The sequence below is a fragment of the Trichoplusia ni genome, chromosome 25 (assembly GCF_003590095.1).
Source record: "Trichoplusia ni isolate ovarian cell line Hi5 chromosome 25, tn1, whole genome shotgun sequence".
Taxonomy (NCBI): domain Eukaryota; kingdom Metazoa; phylum Arthropoda; class Insecta; order Lepidoptera; family Noctuidae; genus Trichoplusia; species Trichoplusia ni.
The window spans coordinates 1,079,407-1,106,054 of record NC_039502.1 but is presented as its reverse complement, the minus strand read 5'-3'; the positions used below and the strand labels follow the sequence as shown (position 1 = coordinate 1,106,054).

Here is a 26,648-nt window from a genome sequence, read left to right as displayed (position 1 = left end):
TTTCACAATGTGAACTTAGTTGATAGGTACATACTGATTTTATTCATTAGTTTTGGAGCATTGTAGGCCCTGTCGCGGGGGTTTCACGAACTTTTCCCAGTTTCGGAACAAGTTTTCGTTTGCCACACCAATTATTGTGCTACGCAGTTATAGAATCTCACGATGACGCTTATCAACATACAATCATACAGAGTAAAATGGCCGACTTAATGCCGGTTTCATAATTTATTCGGATTGTGACCATTGAGTTTTGGTGCCGACTGTACCTACGGTAGAATCAGAGATCAATTCATTTTAGTCAGGATAGACAGTTCTTGGTTTAACTTTGATTTGATATGGCGTCAGATTTTACTGCCATTAAATGTATAAAAGTTTTAAAGGTGAATAAACTTTAGTCTAAACTGTGGGACATTTGAAAAGCAAGCAAACGTTTTAAAGGTGACCATACTTTATTTTGCAAATATGTACATTCATAGGATTACATGAGTTATGATATGATTAGCCATAAGGCATGCAAAAGAGTCAGTACCTACACATGTAATTATAAGTATAACAATTATTCATACTTACTAAGTAAGGCTCGCAAACCAAAAAGAATATAGATTCTATTTTTGTATAATTTTAGACATTCATGTCAAATCTTACTCTTATTTTGTTCGCGTTTAAAAAGACTGAATCCTTCAATTCAGGACCTTCTGAATAGACAGATTTAATATACTAAAGACTCTTGTTATGTACAATTTTTAAAGAGTCTCTCACTCTATGAAATTTGCTCGTTGTATTTTGTTCGATGCTCTAAAACTCGGTTATCCCAGTATGTAATTAACGAAATGGAACTCAGGTGGACTAAGAGATAAGGTGTCTGGGTGTAATTTATCTATAATAATTATGTATGTATTTAGAAGTATATAAGTAAGTTTATCAGTTGTCTGGTTACCATAACACAAGCTCTGCTTAGCTTGGGATCAGATAACCGTGTGTGAGTTGTCCCTGGATATATTATTATATTATTATTATTATACTTCTTTAATTATTTATTTTCATAATTTCCTGAGAACATAAGTGAACGAATAACTAAAAGTCAGAGATGGCAGAAAAAATATAACTTACTAAGCGTATAAAAACGCTTATTGATAACAGTATCAATAATAACTTAATTAATGACTCCTTAAAATGATTAAATCATACCTAATTATCATAATTTCAACATAAATGTCACGAATATCGCAGAACACAGTCCCGTTATAAATCAGCGATTATTTTAACAATTAATTTTGTCCAAAATGTAGTAAATTATTTTGACATTCTATCTCCAGGTGTGTCGTTCCCGGAAAACTAATTTATTTTCACTTTTAGGGAATTATTTTCGACATGTTGGAAGTATAATTTTAAAGGTACAGGTGTGGATATTCTAATATTTACTCCAAAAGATACGTACCTGTTGTTCAATGTTTATTGAATTCTTTAAAAACATTGACTTTTCTAATGTGTGTGATTTATTTTTTAGAGCAAGTCAAAAGGATTTTTTTTAAGATCTTTTACCAAAACATACTAGACTAATTTCAGAAAATATCATAATACGTAATCCCAGAAATTGAAAACAGACCTGACCTTCTTGTACCGACGTCGTATGCGATGCGTTTCTATCGCAATGCGCTTTAAATCATTTGAGTACAATTTTCCTGAAACAACAGATAAAAAACATGGCAGGTTCTTTTAGAAACGTTTTTAGTTTATATTATGAATCTTATATCCTGTCTCTATGTACCAGGGCACCACGGTACGTCGAGAGCTCGCGGCTGGCGCGCCGGCGTGCAGCCAGCCGCTGATGTGACGGCCAACAATACTGTCAGCAACATCACCGCTCAGCTGGGAGGGACAGCATACCTCCACTGCCTTGTCGGACACTTGAGTGAACGAGGGGTACGTATTGTTCATAGCAAATTGATACTGTGAGCTAGAATACTAACAAAATATCAATATCATTCATGAGAAAATCTGGAAGCGGTTTCTAAAAGACTCCACTTCGACCGTTCACTTCTAATTTCTGCATAAAATATCAGAAACTACTCTTAAAACAAGGCACAATATTGTAATCCTAAAGAGCAAAGCTAGTCTTTACAAATTTCGAACTGAAAATATATAATTTGCTTTGACTAAAATCTATACGTAGCGGTGACCAACCCTAATGACCGCAAATCTGGATGCGCCACATATATTATTCACGAAGACAGACGAATGATGAACATTTTAATGAATATCATGAATACAAAATGGACTTTAGGGACCCACGGTAACCCATACTGGGACGAAATGAGGCTAGAAAAATTTAAAAAACCTGTTTGGTAAAAACCTTTCAATGTTATTATTGAGTTAATTCTTCACAGCTCTTTTATTGTGCGAAATACTAAATAATATACTTAGCCTAAACCATGCTCTAAATGTTCTAAAAATTGGGGTAAACATGACGTAAGTGAGTACTAATCAAGATTATACTTCAATCACCTAATTAAAAAGCCAACCTGGGACTCCCAGCACATCATGAAAATGAGTAGTAGCAACTAGAAAAAGTCGTCACTAATTAATTGAAAGTTTCGTTGTTTTTCCACTGCCGAGTGCAAGGATAGCCGAGGCTTGGGTCACGGTTCAATAATCCCCTATTGGCCCTCTTTTGCACTATTCGCCCCTTTTTGCTCTACTGGCCCCTTTCGGGTATGAAACCCAAAAAACAATTGCTATTTTAACTGCCGACTGTCTGCCTAATCCCGTCATCTCCTAAGTCTAAGTGATCTGCAATCTTAGCTCCAAACTAGTTAGGTCTAAATTGATAAACTTTGCCTAAACAATAAAGTGGTTAATCAGATTAGCAGTTAAGACACTTTGACATTAAAGCTGAAAGACTTTAGGTTAACTAACTTTGATCTATGATAAGAGTACTTTTGGAGCAATTAATCATCTTCAAAATTAGTTTTTTTCAAAGACGTGAATTATTAAATCTGGCCGTCAAGATAAATTATTAAAGTAGTCAAAGAAAAACGGTGGTTATGATAGACTAATGATAAGCAAGAACGCTTACATGAATTAATTACTTTTTATTTCATTCAATATTGTTTTCAACTCAAATAAAAAGAAACACAAGCTTAAAACATTTAATAAACTATTTCACGCTGGCATTTAAAGTTCGAATCAAAACTCTGCGCTTCACAATTTAAGGTCTATATTGATTTGATATAATCACTTCCATAATAGAACGCTGTTCAAATTACAGTTACATGATTGTCGTCAAAGTTTCCTTTACAACGACAAAATGCTAACGCATCGTTTAATATTTCAATTTCAGCAAGTGTCATGGATCAGGAAGCGTGACTGGCATATCCTGAGCTCCGGGAAGTTCACGTACACCAATGACGAGAGGTTCCAGGTGAGTTCATTTTATAATAGTCCATTGAATCTATTGTAGGTAATTGCCCCCGGTTCAATGACCGGTGTGAACTCAGGCTGCTAATGTGAGGTTGGCAAAGTTACGTTGATTTTTAAATTTTAATGAAATACTGGCAGTAAATGAATCTTACCTGTTCTTTTTCCTTAGGATGGCATTTCGAAACCTTGCACTTAAAGTCTTCCTAGTAATTTGAGAGCCTGTTTTAGGCCTACTAGAAAAAGTAAATATTGATTTTGATATGGATTTAAAGTATAAATTAAACTGACTAACATAATAAATAAACAATTTTTTAAGATCATTTTTGCGCTTCTCAAGAAAACTTACGGTTACGCATTTTTTGCACGATATGGAGATACATATGCCAGGATTTCCTCTTGAAGATGAGAAACCAAAAGGATTTAAGAATGACAATCGCGAATAGGTATAAATGATTCTTGAACAAAAAATATGCTTATGAATATGACAATGTCTCTTGTTCGCCATATTTTTGTGGTTTTATTTTTGACATACATGACTAAAAGATGTCGTGTCTCGACATAAATAAAATGTCAGCGACGAGAGGTGCTTAAAATATAACCATATCTTACGCACATACATGTTATGAAACATTTATAACTTAATAAATATAATATAAACGAACTCTGAGATTCTTGGGCAAATATTAAAACGACGTTGTTTTTTCAGTAATTTTCATAATGTCGCTCTCAGTTTCATCTCTTTCAGTTTATGAAATTTAGTTTTAACCGAGTTTTCTTTGCGTTTAGGTATTTAGAGGTTATTGCTTAATCTATATCTATACTAATATATAAAATATATAAAGAAGAGTTTGTTTGTTTGAACGCGTTAATCTCAGGAACTACTGGTTCAAATTGAAAAATTATTATATTATTATAAAATTATTTTTGTTTTCAATAGACCATTCATCGAGGAAGGTTTTAAGCTATATAACATCACGCTGCAACTAATAAAAATATATATAAATTTCGAGGGTTTTCGTTCTAACAGCAGCTCAACGCAAAAATTCTAACTTATATCTTCTAACCACGCGGACGAAGTCGGGGGCAACAGCTAGTACTAAATATAAAACTAAATTTTTATAGAGTCAACATGCATTGGTTATGAAACCCAGTCGATCTATTAACCGTATATATGTACATATTGTTATAGCACTTTAATTTCCTTTATTTTACAATATAACTGCAGCTAAATATTTCCAACCATATCATGTTTCCGAACTCTACAAAACAAAAACATGCATTTACCGACTTCAGCACTAAAATTTCAATTGTTTTTGCATGAGCTCGCGCGGAACTATGGCATGTATCAACTTCTTATCTGCAATAACACGAGTTAGCAACAACTTTCCAGTTTGTTGGGAAGTTACAAACAAGAGAAGTTCGTGGGAACTGGTGAATACGGCTTGCACTGTTTCAAGGCTCTATGTATATTGATATGTGATACAACTTGCAAGTTGCTCTACATGTAATGTAGAGATTTTGAGATGAGATTTGTTACCAAATAATTATAGGCCCCTGAGGAGGGGTCGTGTATGTAGTGTTGATGTGTGATACGGCTTGTAAGTTGCTCTACATGAATATTATTAATATGAGTAATAAATAGATTTTCGTACACGTTGTTGATACGTTTTGTAATGAGAATATATTTAAGGTCCTAAATACGCATAGTATATGGTGAAGACATACATACATACTATTAAGTTTTGTAACGAGACAAACGAAACTTTAAAATTTATATAAAAGATCCATAAGTGTTCGACAGAAATATTAGAGCGTTTATAATGACATTTTGTCAAGAAATTTACATAACTTGACTTTGTTTTAACCTGCGTCAATAATGTTCATCATTTAATTAATATTAATTAAATTCATGTAATTAATATTCGAAATTATTCTTTATCGTAGCGTAACGCTATCCAGAGTGATTGCCCAAATTTGTAGCATTAATTCATTCCGTTCTAGAATTAATAACTACATAGCTGACGGTCTAAATATATTAAAAATTTATTGCCTCTCAACATCCTTATTATTTATTAATTCTGATACTATAGCTATGTGATAAATAAACAATTGAGCGTTGTGTGTTGACAGGGGCTTATCTGAAGCCTCATTAAGTTTCACATGAGCCAAAGTAATTAATTATTGTATTGTTAAGCGAAGGTTTCGAAACGTAATTAATGCGTTCTGATAGACAAGTAAATAGCCGATGGTTGGTTTATTGTTTAGAAGTTTTATAATAAGCCTTCAGCACGTTTGTAAATATGTGACGTATTATTGTATTTGTATATTTTTAAATACTTTTAAACTTGCTAAGAGTATTATTTTGGGTAGAATCTTGGTAATAATGATTAGGATAACAGTAAGAATCAATTCTTGACGTCCAAATAATATTTTTATACTTACGGGGACTATGGTCTGGGGGCAAATGGTCATTTAGCGAGCTTTATCCACGCATCGACGTTGTTACATTTTCTACTGGGCACTTAACAAATATGCAGCAAAACCTTTTTTAGCCGACTGCTTTAGAAAGAGGGTTACGTTTTTTCACGAATTTTTTTTTTTATGAAACGCAACCAGAATAAAAATCAATACATTTTTTTTAAGTAACCCAATATCCTTAATTTCAAACACTCAGGTTTCTATAAATTCTAATTGGGGCATAATTAGGCGCGCGGGGACATTACCCCGCCTCTATTGTCAATGATCACTAAATGTACTGAAATTGGTCAGCCGCTAAATTAACGCCCTCAAATGCTAACGAATATGTGATCCAATGACCACATAGCGGCTCAATTTGAGCGCAAATGTGTAGAAATTGAGGATAATTCGGGCGTCATTGAAAATTCCGGGTTCAGTATTAAGTGTAATTATTTTTGAATGAACCTTGTCGGTATCGCTGCAGTTTGAAAGTCGTTGACTGGTTGGATAGAAATAGTTCGGTGCTCCGGTCTTTGGTTAGGTTGTTCGAGGTTTTTGAAAGTTTCACTGTTTTGCGAATTGTCTGTAATAGATGAGTTTGAAGCTTAAGAGCGGAATTTGGAATACGGTGGTGATTAGGGGATAGACAGATCTTTGACACTCATTAATTTGATTTTTTTCTAAAACTTCTAAATATTGTTAAATGTTGCAACGGTTTACTTGTAATTATCGAGATTGTACCACTAGTTTTGTAGCCAACCGGAGATCTTAATCAATGTTCATTTCTACTAAATAATTCCATGGGAACATAGAATCGATATAAACTATCCTATAGTATAGTTTCGTCTAAATCCGTTCAGTGGTTTTTGCGTGAAAGAGGAACAAACATCCCATACGTACAAATTTCGCATTTATAATATTAATAGGATTTAAAACCGTTTGCGTCTGAGTCTTGCTGGTTACTTTTGAACTCGAAGTGCAAACATGTTGACGTAAAAAGTTTGTGTCTATAAATCTTCTTACTTTAAGTCTTGAACTTAGCCACCTGGACGTCGAATAATCTAACGCTTGAAATCCTTGAAGATTAGATTAGATTTGAAAGTAAGGGAAAGGTTGATCTAGAAGATAAATACAAGAAATTAATACTTACTGTTGAGGTACCGCAGTGTCTGAGCAGAAGCCTCACATTCTTTCGCTCTACAATTTTCTCTCATCAAATCACATAAGAGAAAAATCTTACCCACTATAAACAAGTGGGTAAACACGTAAGTAAATGATGCCAGTTTATTAACCTCCTTGCTCTTACAAATCTACAGCAAGTCACAATCTCAATTTACATCTAAAACTGCATGTAACATTTGTCATAGCGATAAGAATCACTCGCTTGACACAGATTTGGCTGAGGCCAGCCTTATTCTCGTTTATGCGATGTCGGACGGAATTGCATCTGCGTTTATTACATTGTTACTGCCGCCTGGTTGTACAGTCAGCAGAAAAAGATAAAAAAAATATTTACTATTAATTTTCAGTTATTTAGATAGTAACTATCGTGAGAATGAATCATTATTATATCCTCGACTAGTTTCGGACCCAACAAAAGTTCTTAATGCTCATGCAGCTCATGAGCTGACTCTCGAGGTCCCGCTGCGTCATGTCATGATTAAGGTCTAAGGATAAATGATTCCTCATAAATGCCGAAACTTAAATTTGTTGGATGATAACCGTACGAAACCCTTAGTGTCTCGAGTCCGTCTATCATTGACCGGTTTTAGTACCATCCAGTTAGGCTACAGCTTCCTCTAAAGAAAATGTTATAGTAGCTGTGTAAGGTGTACGCCGCTCCACGCTTGGACAACTGCAAGACTTACATTCAAAGGAGGCAAACCTCTTTATATCAAAACTTTTTACCCAACTTTTTTGTTTTTCATTCTATGGTAAATCTTAATGAGCTAATAGGCTTTTGTTGCTGTCCATACCTCAGACGTCTGCTTTTGTCTGCTGGTATATGTATGAAGTTTTTGTTGTTTACATGGAGATTTGGGTCTCTTTTATTTTTTTCAGCGCCATCTAGTTTAGAGGATTTAAAGCTAGTGGCCTGGTAAATTAGAAGAGAAAAAGTTTACTTTTAAATTATTTGCAGTAAATTCGTCAGTCTATCCATCTGTCTGTCCCTCAGTCAGTCCTATCGCGTGAACTGTACTGGATTGTCTAAATTTTCACCGGCGTTTTTCGGCTTCTGTTTTACAAATAAATACTATAAATAATCGTTCTAGTGCGAGTCAGACTCCCTTCTGAGGTTTTTCTACAAATAGGGTTAAGAAGAACAAACCGGTAGGATACCAATTGATTGCCACCTTTATTTTGTTGTTATAGCACCAAAACAGCAACAACAAATAAATCATATATGAACTTTTCTGTCTAGCTCTTACTGTTTATGAGATACCGCCTAGTGACGACGGATGAACGGACGGACAGACAGTGGTGTCTCAGCAATAGGTTCCTTTTTCCTCTTCGGCTAGAAAAAATACAGTATACCTTTATTTGTTTCTGAGCCCTTCTGTCTTACTGTAGGATAGTGAATTTCGCAAAATTTTAAAGATGATTGCAGTCGATGATCTTACAAATATGACTTATGACAAAAATATAACTAGTACTAGTATACTAGTATTGATCTAACAAATATGAATTTAATTCGCTTTTAAAAGACCCTTGATAACAAGTCCCAAAAATTAAAGACCTATATTCATGGTAATTTTTATCTACGATTGTTTTCGCTCACGAACACAATATTATTATAATTAAGGCTCCACTTCAAATCTTTATTTAATTTTAAAAGAAGAACAATTCGCTTGTTTGTTAATCACTCCAATTATTTCAATAACCGCTCGTTACGACGACCGATTGTTATATTAAATGTATTTTACGTAAAAGCTTAACGATTTAAATTGCTCCGTTAACTGACGAAATTTTTGAGGTTTGCACAAATGACATACGCTCTGAAAGAAAAGTATTTTAAAACAGATTTAATTGCAAAAAAGATGACACATCAAGTTTCGACCGAGCCTAAACCAAACATTTTTTTTTTTTTTAAGTAGCACTGAAAACGTTTAATAATAATAATAAATTTATTTATTCAGATAACTAAGATTCATACAGTAAAAAGACACAAGTTAATAAACAATAGTGTCCGCTGTACTAGTTGCCACATAAGGGGACAATCTAGTCTATTTGCAATAGCACCCAAGATGCTGTTTAAGCTCTAAATATCAACCGCCTAGCTGGCACGGTTCGTGAGCTACACTACAGCCTGGTGATAGGCAGCCATAGGTAAACAGTGATGCTTTATTAATCTAGATCCGTTTTCAGCCTTTGGGTACGTAACCCTAAAAATTGGGTTTCTTCGAAGATGACAGCTTGCAAACACACTCATTCACCACTTGCTGGGCTATACCTGATTCCTGGCATTGAGAAGTCCACCAGAAATCATAACAGGAATCTATTAAATACCTATTAATCTGACGAAATTTCGGGCGTCTCAAACCCGGTTAAAAATACTGAAAACAAAAAATAAAGAATTACTTTTCAGTCATCATTTAAGTGACCCTAATAGCAAAAATCAATATGTAAAACCGTACATTGGTTATAATTTACAAAATAAATTTGCAAATAGCTATAATTTTTGGCTAGATGTATCGTCTTTCGTAAGCGTACAGGGTGAATTTTCGATAATACTTTTTCATATGAATGTGATAACATGATATCATATCAATCGAACCAATAATACCCTAACTTTTAAGGTTTCCATACCCAAAGCTGAAAACCGGATCCCTATTACTGAGGAGCTACTATCTATAGTCCAAAACCAGTTTTTAATTTAAACTCAGCTTTATTTGAAGTTCATATAATACACGACTATTTTACCCCACAAAAATATCAAAATAATTTCATTCAATGCTAAACATTACCTCGATAATTTTACCCGTACCTTAATCGTCAAATCCAACGCGTATCGTAAAGATTACTTTCGGCAATAATTTACAAATAATAACAAAGTACTAAAAGTCATTTAGCTTATGAAACTGTTGGAACCTTACCAAAATAAGCTGAAAAAACGACGTTCGTGACTACACCAATAGTCACAGTCAAGGCTGAAAATATTGCTTTATTGTAAATGTTAATTACTGTGTCCAAATACTGTACATTCTTAATCAAAATACGGTGCGTAATTTGTTTTGGTAAATTATTATGTGCTGGGTGACGAATGGTTCAATAACCGGATTAGCACGATCGAGGTTTTAGGTTCAATGTTGTCAGTTACTAAAAAACTTAACGTTAATCCAGGACACCAACAAATTTCATTTACCTAGACATAAAAAAAACAGTAAAAAATACACTAAATTAAAGGAAAACCTTAGAAACTGGTCCACTTAATATCTTACAGTATTGCCTAGTTATTTTCACACACGTAGTTTGCAAGTTCTGCATCTACTCTGTATTCTTCATGTGTCTTCCATAGTGAAGGGGTGAATGATCTCTGGAAGTCGCTCCATCACATTTTTTTTTATCTTTTTATTTACGGGGTTTTTTTCTGAGTAAAAAATGTCACCCCGATGATTGATACAGATATTTTTTTAAATTAACACTTACATAATATAACTAGTGGCCTGCCCTTAATCTTATGGCCATTATCATAACATTGCCATCACATTTTAGATTAAAGTTCTCAACAAGGCCTATGTATCTGGACTTGTATCCCCGTAGACGCCTTAAAAAAGAACCGGGTCTCTTCCCATGAAGTTATCTTGTGAGAGATATAGAATAATGCTTATTGGTGTCAATAAAACAAAAAAAAATGATGGCAGTTTTTATACCATACTTCAATACATTTTTTTATTATACGGCATCTTGTCTTACCTCATGTCAAGTTGAATATTACTTTGAATATTTTATTTTTTGATACTTGCTTGCGATATTCTTAGAACCATTTGAAAAATATAGCTCCATATTTTAACGTAAACGGCAACTGACGACGTATCTACAATTTTTATGACTAGAAAGGTCACGTTGGAGTTTTGTGAGCGAAAGTAATAATAGAGAATATATGTATACATATTTACATAAAACTTTTGAATAATATTCAAAGCTTTTTGGATTTTAGTGAATATTTTCTGAAATTTGCATAAAAGGCTTTTATATAACATATTCTAACAAAAACAAAGCGACATCAGATAAAGCTTTTTACAATAATTGCCATCTGTCGGCGATTAGCTTTCGCTACATATTTAATACCTACCGTAACAAATTGGCCCAAAAATTTAGTTCCACTCGAAAACCAATCTCTCAAGCAATCAGCCGAAGTGAACATGGCCGGCCATTTTTCTTTTTAATTTACATCTTTTGTCCGCTCTCCAAAATTCGTTCTAAATAAAAGGAGATTTAAAATCAAAATATGCCACCTAGCCGGTCGCTAAGACCTGAAGCACACTCCAGTTGAATACCAAGCAGGCGATCCCAGTTTTATATTTTCTTTCCCAAAATATAATACAAGTTGGGAATACCGCGAAAAACCGCTGACACACTTCGTATCAATGTCGACATAAAAACTCATTTTATACCCAAAAAAAGATCCTATTACCCATTATGAGTTGGTGTTGTTTCGGTCCTTCTCGGCGTGTTTCGGGTACAATCGGCCCCTATTCGTCACTGACGCGTTTTGAATTTCTGCCGCGTCAGCCGGTGTCTGGAACTCGGTTCGGAAACGTTCGGGTTTCCGAATTTTGCCGACGTCATCTCTGACGTAGGTAGATAAATTTTAGTTTAGAATTTGGTGTGTATTTGCGGGAACGATTTCCTTGTTGCTTTGACAGAGGGAAATAGCTGACGCGCACAATTTGACGTTCAGTTGAGGTAATAGAGTGTGCTGGGTCCAAAGGTTAATTGCTGTGTAGTCCAGCCATCACTGCAAAAGCAGTAATGGGAAGTGCAAGGGTTTGCATGTATCAAAATTATTGTTTGAGGTATTAAAAATGTTCTAGAGTAAATCTTCATTAGATCAGACTGCGAGTTTTGCTGCTTGGTTATAGGTTGCCAACATAAGACACCATCTTTGGTGCCAGTGAAATTGCGATATATTCTAAAAGTCATTGATGTAGCATTGAAATAGCTTGAGCTTCGAAAGTGCAACAAAGATTTACAGATCAATTTAGTAAACCACTACGTTACGCTACGGTACTGCTACGCCACTAATCACTAACTCAACACATATATTTGAACGTAATTTCAACACTGCTCAGTGCTCGTACAAATAGACTCTATTTCGAATAAAATCTATTTCATTTTCCGTTCGCTAAACACTTTCAACTGTTTCGAATAACTGGTTTTAATTCAACATACCTCGAGCACACAAACTACATTTCAAATCGACAAAATGTTTTCAAATAAATGTTTGTTTATTTGATTTGCCTCGATAGACTGTTAAATATAGATTGGAACAATTGAATACTATAATTCCAAACAGGTTAACTGGCCTAACCCACTTAATATTGAATGACTTGCTAAAATACGTATTTGTTTAATTAATCCTTTTTAGATGAAATGTTTTTTGAAAACTTTGTTCTTCATTTGTTTATTATAAGTCAATCAAATCATTAATTCAGTGACTCTTTATCACGTTTGTATAAATTATTTATTTCCTTCTGCTCAAATTTTGTTTAGCTTCATATTATAGGTAAGATGAGAAAATAAACAACAGAGTTACAGCTCTATCTAAACATAAAAACTCCCGTCAATCAAAATTACTGAAGTAAAAAAATGCTGAATATATATTTTTTAATTCCTTTCTCTTTCTTAATTAATATCTGCTCAATAATTATTCGTCTCCAGTTTTTACAACTTTTTCGCATCGTTAAAAAGTACGGGATTCATTCGAACACAGAATTGACGGTTGATTTTGCGAAGTTCGTCTATCGCATTAGGGCAGTCGAGTGAACATTTTAATTACTTAATGATGAATAATTCATGACTCTATATTACGAATAGATAGGGAAACTTGTGCGTTTGTATACCGTAATTAGGATAAACGGCTGAAACTATGTTGGTACTTTATCATTATAATTAACGTCAACTAATGATATTGGTATTCAAATGTACTATTAATAGGTAAGGAGTATTTCGACTTCAAAATGGAAGATTTTTGTATGTTTATAACCTCCGAATGTTATGATTTTGTTGAACCTTTTTTAATTAAACACGAAATAGTGGTCGCTTGTTTCTCGTCCTTAAATTGAATTAAGTTGGACTCATAAGTTTTTATTTTAAGTCTATTATGATTATGTTTTATTGTAAAAATAATATAATATTATTTTTTATATAATAAACACCAATACGACGTTTCACATACATAATATGTATTACAAATGTAAAAAAAAAAATAGATGAAAAAGTTTAATTTTAAATTAGCAACATCATTATTTTAAAAACTGTTTATGAACTCTAGTCGATGAGTTCTTATTTTATAAGCAAGAAGGAGAGCCATCTTGAACAACATTAATTTCTATTATTCTTGTTCGCAGGTGCTACACGGCGAAGGCTCAGAAGATTGGACTTTACAGATCAAATTTGTACAAAAACGAGATAACGGTACCTACGAGTGCCAGGTAAGAATTACTCTTATTTATGTTCGTCGGGTAAACACAAGAATTATGACTCTCATTTTTCCTAATAGCGTTATAGGGTTGGAGAAAATGTGATTCTAAAATATGGCGTGTATTATTTGCTTATATTATTGTGAATAACTTTCTTTAAAAATATTGTTTGCGCTTTTTTAAATAGATTTAATTAAAAAACTTATATTAATTGGTATTTCGAATTAAATTTTGTTGATATTTTCAGTCGAAAAATTCTGTTAAATTGAATCCAATTCACAATATTTTGAAAATTGTATGATATAATTTTCCTGTTATCACTTAAATTTAAATCAATTTCCACTGCGTAGGATGACCATTTATAATCAATAATAACTTCTAACATACACACAACTTTGTATAGTTGAATTTAATGAAAATGAATTAGTTCACTTTAAATCATGTATCAATTCTGATTTAGCTAAAGAGTAGATTCTTCAATATTCGGTAGTAAATTCAAAAAGGACTTATTTTTCAATAAACTATTATAATTATACCAAAATGCAATTTTCCAATCAAATTTTCAGTACCTTTTCAAAAGGTATTTCAGAAATTTCCTCGTCGTGTTAATAACCACCTCATATATTTATAATGCGGTCCTGTTTTTATACCGATTAAACCCGAGCAATTTATAACCGTTCCTATTAACAAAATATTCCCAATTAATTATTTTACGTCAATTGCTTTTGGTTGAATAATTAAAATGAAATTGGGTCCTTTTGTAAAATATTTACAATGTAGCGAGGCGTGACGAAATATGGTAATGAATGATAAGAATCGATAATGGGAAAATGTAATTCATTTTTATTTTCTATCTTCTGATTCTACACCAGTGTTCCTTATTGAACAAAGTATTGGTAATGTGCAGACAGCTAAATTATTTATCGCTGTGATAAATAATCTTGTTCTTTTTTTTTAAGTACGTTTTGTTAAAATACGTGTTTCTAATAATCTCTTTTAAGAAATATGTGCACAAAGTTTAGTGATAATCAGTGAAGTAATTCTCACATAACATACAGCAAACAAACTTAAATTCCCATCTATAATATTTGTCATGAAAACGTCGTGACTTTTATAAAAACTTACGACTTTAAATGAAAGTTGTAGCAGGTGAATTTGAAAGTGGGAAAAAGACACATAAGAACAAATTACTAAAACATTTAAGGCAGCGGGTGCAGCCATATTTCAAAAGCACTTTGTTAGTTTGTACAAAAAGATATATTCTCCTAATTTTACGATAGTTCGCTCCCGAAAATACTATTTTATGTCACATTTTTTTGAGTTTCCTATTTTTAATCTGATATTAGTGTAACGCAAAAATAAATTTCATTACGTGGTACTCGTCAAAAACACGTGAAATAAAAATAGCCTTATCAAAAAAGAATGATTGAATATTCATGTCTATGAATTATACTCACATAAACCAAAAACCCGGTTAAGTACGAGTCGGAGGGTTCAGTACAAATAGATTAAAGGAAACGGCGCATGGGCATGAAACTTTTATAAAGAAAACATGATTATAAATCACCACGAAATTAACTTCTCGAGGAAATTTTTCTAAAAGTTTCAAGAACTATGTCATGCACACAAACTCAAAGTAGCTAACAGTAAAAGTTACCACTAACGAGTTCAACATGCACTAAACAAACGTAACTTAAATAACTCCATTTACAATGCCTTTCATACTAATTGCAAATAATATGAAATGGCGTCCAAAACCATTTCCGAAATAGTTTTGTGGTGAAATTAAATTTAGCAAAAGCAATTTAGAGAATTGTAATTGTAGGCGTTCGAGTAAAGTACCATTGTTGCCCGACTAGATGGGTATTAGTGTTGTTTCTTTAATTAACATTAGTTTTGCTGCATTAAGTGATAGGTATGTAACACGTAACATTATTATGGTCGTGTGACTCTCAGATAGTGTTGTGTGGATACGGTTTTGTATTTTTGTTTGAGCTAAGATTGAATGAAATAACATGGCAGTCATTTCAGTAAAGAACTAAAGAAAAACAAATTGAAAAAAAATTGGACACCTATCGAATTTCGTCATACCTAAATTAAACTAAATTTAACTCTCTACCTATAACGGTTCATGGGATACAGTAGCAGACAGATGACTGTAAGGCTGAGGAGCCTAAATAACTAATAATCATTCATCATCATTGGCCTAGCCTTTTCCCAACTATATTGGGATCAGCTACCAGTCTAACCGGTTTCAGCTTAGTACCAGTGTTTTTCAAGGAGCGTCTGCCTTTCTGACCTCCTCAACCCAGTTACTTGGGCAACACGATACCCCTTGGTTAAACTGGTTGTCAGACTTTTCAAGCTTCTGACTCCCTGTATCGACTGTCAAAGATGTAGGAATAACAGCCAGGCCCACAATTTTACCCGTTTTTATCCTTTGGAATAAATTTCATAAAAGGTCTGTTAATAATAAGTAACAAACACTAAATTGTACCTAATTAAGTCTCAATTCAACTCGAAAGTAAGAAAAAAATCTGTTAAGTAAACTTAATCTCACTTAGCACTCATTTATCATTACAAGACCTATTACTTAGCTCTGAGTTAGGTTCTTAAATCAACGAAAATAGGCTATAAAACTAGAAATGGGCTAGTCGGATAATTCACAGTTACCAGAGAGTCATTGACCCGTACACTAAGATAGGAACAGATGGTGCCAAATGCTTTATCCATGGCCGATTTTATGAAGTTCAAGCAAAGCTTTTGTTACTAAAAAAGAAAATTTTAATGTCGAAAAGAAATTGAAAATGCTACGAACTTGCTTTATTGTTCCAAAAATAGGGGTTGAATTAAGTTGATTGTTACTAGTTAGGTTTTTGTTAATCCAGTCTTTGAGCTTTCAAATTATTTATATTTTTCCAGGTGAAAGATAAAACAGTTTAATTCAATTTTCTTTTTCATTTCAGCTTAAAATATACGACAAATTTCAATTATCTGTAACAAAAATCGTTATAATCGAAATGACGTTACCGTCACCAAAAATAATAATTCAACCCTCGAAACACAATATAGCGTGACGACACAATTATAAAAAAATCAAAGCCCTCGAATTTCAAGCGAATAAATAAAAAAAAGTCCAATAAAAATCCGTAAAACACACACTGACTGATTGCGATTTTAACACGTGAACCATTCGCCCATAATATTCCGTGCCGAATGAAATTTATAGAAATGGCGAAGTAATCCGTACCTCCGATGCGAAAATTTTAATTAACGCCCAAATTAAAGGGCCTTGTCCACGTTAAATAAAAAAATTATCGACACGAAATTGGATTACCCTTTTGTTATATTTCACGCGCGGATTCATCCGTAGCGCGTCGAATTTTCCGCGAATCAATTAAGATCGAAAAACGGGTTGAAATCAGATTTCTTGTGATTTTTCGTGTTTCGCTTGTTATGAAACGGGGATTTTAATAAATCCCGGTTTATAGGTTTTGTGTACATGTAATACGTTCACGTTCGCTCGTAAATGTAGAGTGTATACTGTGTAGAGCCTCTATGAGGTGGTTATGTAAATGTGTCGGTGATGTTATGATAATCACCACATTTAGGGGATTTGTGATTGTAAATTATTTTGCTGTTACGGTATGATGTTGCTGCATTATGCAGGTTCACTTTATTTTGGCATAATTTTAATGGAAGATTAACGTATGCCGATTACAAGGCTTACTTTAAACTTTTTTTTTCTATCCTCTAATTTTTAATCATATAAAATTAAAACGCCTACGATTGTACATACGGGGATCAGGTATTTTTATGTCAATATATGTACCGTGTAAACAGATACAAATTCCAATAGGGTTCAACGCTTAATGTTTCTTTTATTCTGACGCCAACCTAACAACGAGTAACGAAAATTGTACATAAGCAAAATTCTATGAAATAATTTACTAAACCGTGTTCTGTCGAAGAGAAAGCAAACATATTTTACTCTACGTAATATTAAATTTTCTCAGAAAACCTTTTTAATACTATTAAACGTGTTACGAAAGCACGTAGCTCATCAAACCCATGGGTAATTACGCGGTGACTAATAACATTTAGTGCAGGAAAGCGCTCCGAGCTACGAAACGTACCTCGTAGCTCGTTTCGTAGCCTCTCGTAGCGACGTAGCCTCGTCGTAGCTGTATATCAACGTCGTAGCGTCAAGCTGTGATTTATATATTTTACGTAATTATACTATTAGTATGTACAGAGAATGATAAATTTGATGTGTTTAAACTAAGTTTAACATTCTACTTGTGTTGTAGGATAATGACAAGGTAATTTAATAAATGAGGCAGATAATTTTGAAAGTTTCGAATATAAATCTGTAAGAATAGTAAAATATAACTGTTTCTTAACTGGTTTTCCCACATTATCTTCAGAACTACAAACTCGTCAATATGTAACTTTGGTACAACATACAATTCCTAATAAATTATTGAACATGGAACCAACTACGTCATTACACCATCAAGCATGTATTTCAGAATCCCAATTTCTCTTCAATGAATATTCCTGTCGAAACTAGCAACATTGAATACAAGTAACTTGTCCCGCAACGAGACGACTAGCCATCGTCAGCAGCGTCGTTAAATGACAAACAAGTCACAGTAAATATAAACAACAGTGGTACAACTCTGACACGACGCGAACTTTTTTAATGTCTAATGCAAGACAGTCATAGTAGTTCAAAATGATGTACATTATCATAAGATTCAAAGTCAAGCAATCTACATCATCATTGAATTAAAAACATAAGTTGAACTGGGGAAGCGTCAATGATAGATTCGACTCCCGCACTAGTTTATTAAGTCACTGTATCAAGTGGAGCTAAATACAATCACACAGAGAACCAAGATTTATGATAACAGTTTTTCAACGCCACAGGTATTAGTTACCATAATTGATTATGTATTCGTCTAGGCTATTTTCTATTTATTATACCCCTTTAATTTTTATATACCTAGTACCATGTTCCACTTATCCTTCTGCCCATCGCTGTACAGTGGCCAATCCATTTCGCCGTCATGTACAGTCGCATCACGTAGGCCCTGATTGTTTTGTAGGCTCACAGTTACAACACATTGTTACTTGTAAACTATATTTACGCACACGTTCCCACAAAACCACTGGCCACCGAAATAATGCTATTATAGTAGAATATGTTCAGGATTTAAGAAAATGCTGCCTTTGTGCTTCGAAAGAGGTTAGAGTGCCTGTGTATTACGTGGCTGTGTTTTTTATTTTTACTCCAGTTTAGGATTTTCTTTTAGTGTTTGTAAGACGTAATAATGCTTATTGATGGGTAGTGGGTACTGAAAGAAAGTCTTGTTGACGCACAAAACAGACAGTAGAATGTTTTTTGTCAGACAGTCAGTTTTAAATTGGAATACAAAATGGTGGTAGATTGGTTTAGAGACTTATATTATATACTGGATTATAATTCAAAGAAATGATTTATTTTCTCTCAGATATTCTTGCACTATATTATGTACCTACATAATATAGTGCAAGAATATCGAAGAATACGTTACCTAGTTAGTTTTATGAATAATTGAATACTTGTTTTTTTATGAGCGAACATATTGATTAAAGTACGGTGAATTCAAATTACATGTCACGTCATTCCTATTAATAAATTTTGCTTTATCTTTCCATCTAGCTCCCTAAGGCGCTGTTACTCTAAAGCATTTTATCTTTGAATTTTATTATTCGTCGAGTGATTTTATTTTTTATCTCATAAACAGTCGTCATCCCTATCAAACAATAACACTTTAAACAGACGTCATTTCCATACATTTAAGCGATTTCGATCATCATCAACGTTTGTACATTGTAATTTTGAAAAAAGGGACCAACCATCCAAGAATCCATATTAAATTGGTACTTTAGAGAAATGGCTTATCGAAAATTTACGAATAAAAAACCTTCATACAAAAGCTATTGATATTAAACGAAGTTGTGACATTCGTTATCATATCGATCTAAATTATCATCACTTTATTTACCCATTTAAATGTCAAAGGAAAGAAATTCAATATATTTGATTGATTACAATAAATTTGAACGGATTGTCCCGATTGGAATATTTTTTAACCTTGTGTGTATGACAAATTACTTACTGTGATAAAGAATTCATTATAGTTGATGATGTTGCTTTGTCATATCAATGGTCAACCAAAATATGTTTCTATTTTTAATGGAAGAAATACGTTTATAATTGGTCTTTATTTATTAGAATTTTCCTTTTGATAATGTCAAATAGAGCAACTATATTCCTCATAATTATGTTAAATTTACTTTTATCTTTCTTACTGCTCTCTACATTTACTATAAAGAAACTTTCACTTACATTAGAGATGTCCTTTCTTATAAAATATTGAATATATCTGCTTTACTTCTAGTATTTATATTCTAGAACAAAAATCAACATTAATCACCATAACAAAAAGTATTTACAAAAACAAAACAGACACAAAGATAACAAAAGCCAAAATTCTACGTTTGATTCTCTCTAACACAGGATTAACTCCCTCGCCTTGTTATTTCGTTTGAAACAATAAAAATAACAAGATTCGAGGCATCAAGATGGCGTATCTTTTAAAACGAAGCGAACACCGTATGCAGATGATATCGCCAGTGATTTACATAACGAAAATGATTTCACATCTTACGCACGGAAAGGATTCGGATGTGTAGGGGGTGCGTGTGTTTGGAAAGAATTGTATTCGGAAAAAAAAGCAGTTTCATTTTAAACTAGCTCTATCATGAAATTGCAATATGGTCAATGTATAAGCCTACGGTATTTACGATAACATATTCAAAGTTTTATTAAACAGTTGCAGTTTGCATTTCTAAGCAATTAAAACAGAAAATTATTGAAGATAAACAGGCATGCAACAACAGCAGAGAAAGAGAAGGAATGAGAGCGGTATCTATAAAACAGGATCATTCTATACTCTCTTTGAATCAGCCACCAACATTTAAAGTAAAATTGTTTCAAGTGTGAAAGCGGGACGCTACCTTAGACTTTGTAATGCGCCATCTCTTTCTGCTCCTCAACGCCAAAACCGATCCCTCCCACAACTGCAAGAGTCTTACTTTAAGAGACTGTGGTATACCCCTTCATTTGTTTTCGTTGCTTATTCAATGGGATATTATACTATTGTCATACATACATAGATAGGACGCCAGCATATCACATGTGTCGATTTTCCTCATTCTCGTGCCTATCATATACAATAACTAGGGCAAACAAGAGCAGGAAATAAAAATAAACAAAGCTTTTCGTAAGTTTCATTGCTGAACTTAGAGCCAATATTATAACTGACTACATTTTACTGCATTTGAATACATTTTTCTAATAGAATTTTAGATTGTTATGATTTTTCGATGGATAAAACCTACTAATTACTTCTCCGTCGATAAGCTGCAACATCTATATGCCATAGACGTACTGAGATTCCCAAAAGATTTCCAAACCAAATATAAACGCAAGTCCGTCACTAAAAATTACCATCATCATAATTTCTTTATTTCATCGCAACTGAAACTTTGGTCTGAACTTTAAAACATAATATTACCAAATCATACATCATTGCCACCCTACAAAACGGTACAGCATACGGTAAAATAAAGCCTATACTTTGCGGTTACAATACAATAGGTATTTAGACAGCGACGTCTCTATGTTTGCGTTGACTTAAAATTGAAGAGTTTCGCGAACCAGGCGTGCGGCCTAATATATCTAAATGCGGGAATATTCTCGCTGTGATGGCGAACTTGGATTGTATAGCCCATTAGACGCGACGTTTTTGTCTCACTTTTCTTAGGGTTTCAAGGTTTTAATAGAGCGTCTTCAGAACAAAAGACCCGTTTTATGTTAATATATTTAGCAGTTTAGCGCTGTTATTACTTGGTTGAAATTTTAAAAATGTTTTTTTATTCTGAGGGTTTTTTTGGTTTATTGCGATGCCGTCGTTTTTTGTTAAACTGTGCCTACTGCCTCGTCTTAAAACAAGAATGTTTCAGAAAAAAGGTTAAATGACGAAGGCAACAGTTACTTCGACTTACTATTAATCAAACTATCTCCCATTGCATTTATCCTTGCAAACCAAATAAGGCTTTGAGTACCATTGCGGACATAGGACAAACCCTGTTCTTCAAAACTGATTCCAACAATTGTATACTTTATTCCTGCATAGTTTGAACTAAATTTCATCGTCAATGAACGTGACCACTTACCATACTTTTTAAACCCCTTTTCTGCTTTTCCAGGTATCAACTCGAACGGGCATCGTGTCTCACTACGTGCGTCTTCAGATTGTGGTCCCGGAGGCCTTCATCCTCGGTTCTGGGGAGCACCACGTCGATCTCGGCAGCGTCATACACCTCATATGTATCGTGGAAAAGGTATTTTGTTTTCTAAAAGTTTTGCATTGCGATGTAACTGTAAGACAAAATAGGAGAGAAAACTGAGTGTATGCCACTCACGTTATTGCAGGTAATCGCACGAAACAATACATTTTGAAATGATTAGAGGGAATTTTGAAGGAATAACATTCGTATTATGAGTATGTTATATACTCACCTAGGTGCCTACAATTTTAGAACAAAGTGTTGCTTGAAATTAAATTAGGAGTGAGGATGGTCATGCAACGGTTTACTCACACGTATTGTGTGACTCGCGAGCCCACCGCCACGTCAGTTCACAATAAAGGACTCGGATCGGGTCCTAAACTAGGCGGCAATCCCAATAAATAAGCATGAGTAAGCAGTTGCATTATATACACATAAAAATCTACACGAGAACCCCCATCAAGTATGAACTCCAAAAGAAACTAAAACAAAAACCGATCTAAATTCGTTCGGGAATTATTAAACTCGACTAATTGCATGTTTTTGCAAAAAACTACACTTTTAACTTGTACCTTTTCTTTTCACTTTATTTTCCTTAACGAGGGCTTAATACTGGGTATTGCCTGGCTGTAATTAAGAGAAGCGGGTCGTGTTTGCGGCGATTTATCGATTCCTCGCCATCTGTTGGACATTTTAGTCGTGAAGTCGACATTAAATACACAGAAGGTAGAAAAATAGAGGGAAGAGCTAGGCTGGATTAGAAATTAGAGGTTTAAAGTCAAGTCTTAAAGTAAAATAATAGCAGTTACGGAAAAAGATTTGAGAATGCTAGGCCCTCTGGAATCAGCGTCCTGAAACTTTACAATAGCATACGTTTAACTATTGAAATCCGATTAAGTGCGTTTATAACTGAGGAAGTAAATTGTATGTATAAAAAATCAGCCAGATATCACGGTTCAACGCATTCAGGCTGGTAACAAACCAACGGGCAGACAGACGAACAGACAACTGAGCTTCACTTACAGGTTTCTGAACTGTTTATGCAGGGAACCCTAAAAGTAATTATTAAGGTTTTGACATGCAGACACGACGGCCAAAATATATGGTTCCTTGATGTCTGGAATAATTTCGTATAATATATGCCAAATCGTCATCTCTTGCTAGAGGTCACTTGCCTTCCCCTTCACCCAATTCCCTTTACTTTTCTGTTCTGTGACTAAACAGATAGAACTGTTGCTTATCTAGATTTATAGTGCTTTCATCTGTTCATTGAGCACTCGTGTAGTTTCACTGGCGAATGTGAAATTTAGTGGTTCATCCATCTTTTAAAATGCCCCGCTTAGTGCTTTTAGCTTAGCATTTCGATTAAGTTTGAATAATAAATTTCGTTTGGTTCGAAATTTATAGCAACTAATTTCGTGATTGGCTACGAAGATAGGAAAACTTTCAAATGATATAAAATCTCAAGATGTTTTTTTACACAGTGCAGTTTTACATTGTCAGTGTGAACCAGTCAATATTCATTCAGTTAATTAACAATGCGAGTAATATTTAGTATTCACTACTGACTACGCGGATAGCCGATGGTATACGTTATCACGCAACGAGTCACCTCGACAAGCATTTATCTATAAACGCTTGTTCAAAGTCTGGATGTCTTGTGTAACTTGTATGTTTATGAAAACCCCCAAAAAAACAACCTTTCTATTCTTTTCATTCGTAGAAACGACTCCTGCTGTAGAGAATCAGATTCTGCTTCCTAAATTACAATATAACCAGACACTGATCAGTAAAGTTCCATTACGTCCTTGGTAGTTAATACATGCATAGACACGTAAAACTTACTCCTATCTACCACGTACCTACACATAATATACGGTACTCCAATTACCAACTGCGGTGCACCCTTAATAGTACGAGTAAATAGTATTGATGGTCCAATATCCCGATCTAGGCCAAACGTGGCGGACCAGCAATTAATGTTCTACTAATACTAACTTCGCTTAAACTAAGATCTGTAATTATTCATACGAGGATCTTGATATGATCTAGCTGTTGGAGATTGAAGAGTTTTAATTGGTTGTTTTGGAGTCGGGTTTAAGATTACAAGTGTAGTATTATGATGTATGGTTGAATCTGTGATTATATGTTTCTTTTAGCTTTAATCAAAGTTTTTCTATTAAGAAATTAAATGTTGGAGCACTCTTTAATTAACACAGTTTTTTTTAACTATTGTGGCAGTTAAGATGTAACTATGGTTGTTTAATAGCTTTTGTTCTAAATGCTCACTTGATTATTTTCTTAACCAAGGCTTCCAAATTTCTAAACAGATTTTAATGTATCGTGAATGAAAACAAAGTTTGAGATTTTTATGCAGAGACTAATTCACTTCCATACGAAAATTTCGTAGACGAATTAATTAATTAGTCAAATATTGTTAATTAAATCGACATAATAATATGTATTTAAAAGTAGAACGTTTAAATGTCACTTGTCCATTAAAGCAGGTTGTATTAAATGTCAACATTCCAACATCACTCAGACGTCATCTTGAATGTCAGTTAATATTATTTTCCTATGCTCACGACCTCCAACACTTTCCCTCACAATTTCAACAACAACAAGAACACGATCCAAAAAACATTTATCATTTAACGATCTGTTCAAAATAGCTACGCTAAGATAGGTCGGTACTTACAAAAGGGTTATTTTCAATCTGTGACGCAAGAGGCGTTGTTTACAACTGACTGACATGTTTTATGTCTTACGACACTCGTAAAAAAAACCCGCCTTTTATTACACACGAATGTTATAGAATGTTTGCAGGTCACTCGTTTGTGTCCCTAATCTTTACAAAGGGTTTTCTGAGGCCTTTATTGATTGCGTTCTTTATGACGTAATTAAAAGGTGCCTTCGGGGTAAATTGCGATGGTGTGATGAACAAGATTTTTTTTAATGGAAATGAAATTAGAAACATTTCCGATCCTTATCGAGAAGCATTGATATCCATATTTGGACAGTTTGTATCTTTTTTGTGATCTAATATATAAAATTCCCGAGTCACAGTGTTAATTACCGTACTCCTATGTCCTATGTAAATACCATCGAGGGCCTATATTGCCAAGTGCCAGCTACCCTAAGACCCTATGGCAGCCATAATGATAGTCCTTAGTGCCTAGCGTAAAACACATTAAACATTAGATATAAACGTTTAGACCGATCATTAGTGTCTGTTACGTCAAATAATGATCACAAATTCTGTGGTTTACTTCGCACCTAACATCAGACCGCGTTTGACAATCAGCTGGTGTGAAATTAATTTGTGGTGATCCAACCAAACGCGTGAATGTACAATTGTTAATGTGTAATTAGTTACGTAATAATCATGGCGGACAGTTCTTGTCTACTGAAAAAGGTCAACATGAACGTAACAAAATCGTGAATAAAATTGTTTTTAATAAAAAAAACTTACTTACCACCGACTTCAGACAAAAACTATTAACCTAACTAGATGAAATTTGTATGGAAACAAATGTCAGCTACTTCACGTTAAATAAAAAAAGAATCAACAAATTCAGTTCGTACAATTCGAAGTTCAAACATAAAACAAAACACAATTAACAACTCTTCTTTCTTGAAAGCGGTTGAAAAAGCCTACAAATACCTATTTAAGAGTAATGCAAAATACCGGACAAGAGAGAGTCGGACGATACGCAAATGTAGACACATCCTTTTCGTCGATGGTTAAAGTATGCAGATGCATTGATTATCTGGTATACTGCTTTATACGGCGATTTCAAAGCCCCCACGTTTAATACAAAATGTAAAAAGCTTAAATCGAAAATAAATGAATGCAAGTAACAAGTTCGTTACGGGGTGGGTAACCTAATTACCTCCTGACTTTAATCCTCTTTGGACTGCCATCTTTACTCTAAGCCAATTAATTTTGTAGTTTTCTTTAATATCTTTTAAACCAATGATCTTAATTGAGTTTTTATTTACATTGAACAGCAATTCTTGAGGCAAATACCTTAATTGCAACCAGGAAAATATCTAATTAGGCACTTGATTATGTAACTCTCGTTTCCTGACACAGTTTTTGTTTTAATTCTGTCTGACTTTGATATAAAAAATGTGTAATGAGAATCTGGGATAAATCACTCCGAGAATATTTTAACGTAAATCAAAATGATCAAAAACAACTCTACACATAAAAAAGCAATCACCATCAAAACGCAAAGTAATTTAAGAAACATTTCCAAAAATTCGCATCCCTATAACTCCTCAAATTTCACTTTCCAGAGTCCAACACCGCCTCAATACGTGTTCTGGTACCATAACGACCGCATGATCAACTACGACGCTACCAGGGGAGGCATCACGGTGGAGACAGAACCGGGGGCGCGCACGCAGTCACGGCTCACCGTCCGCGGGGCCACGCTCAAGGACTCGGGGAACTACACCTGCAGCGCGAGCAATACGGAACCCGCGTCCATACATGTCTTCGTTTCTGAAGGCAGTGAGTATTTCTTAGAATTTATTTAGGTTAAAGCCAGTATTGAATGACGGATGACACGTTGCTAAGTAACGTTTTTAGGTGCCTGATAGCTAATCCATACGATATTGATAAACAGATTAATCCCAGGATAACTCTTTCCCGGATGCGGCAGAACTGTCAATATCCATCTAAATAGTTGGTAGGGGTAGACTACGTAAACCAACTGG

The 26,648-nt window shown here is 34.0% G+C and overlaps 1 protein-coding gene across 1 annotated transcript in view; it reads left to right on the top strand.

Annotated features, from left to right (window-relative positions):
• LOC113505254 overlaps positions 1-26,648 on the top strand; it is a 122,484-nt gene that overhangs the window by 94,204 nt on the left and 1,632 nt on the right. Inside the window, exons 5-9 of the mRNA XM_026887873.1 lie at positions 1,772-1,923; positions 3,341-3,421; positions 13,449-13,532; positions 21,843-21,977; positions 26,226-26,442. Coding sequence (XP_026743674.1) covers positions 1,772-1,923; positions 3,341-3,421; positions 13,449-13,532; positions 21,843-21,977; positions 26,226-26,442 — 669 coding nt within the window. The remainder of the gene's footprint in view (positions 1-1,771; positions 1,924-3,340; positions 3,422-13,448; positions 13,533-21,842; positions 21,978-26,225; positions 26,443-26,648) is intronic.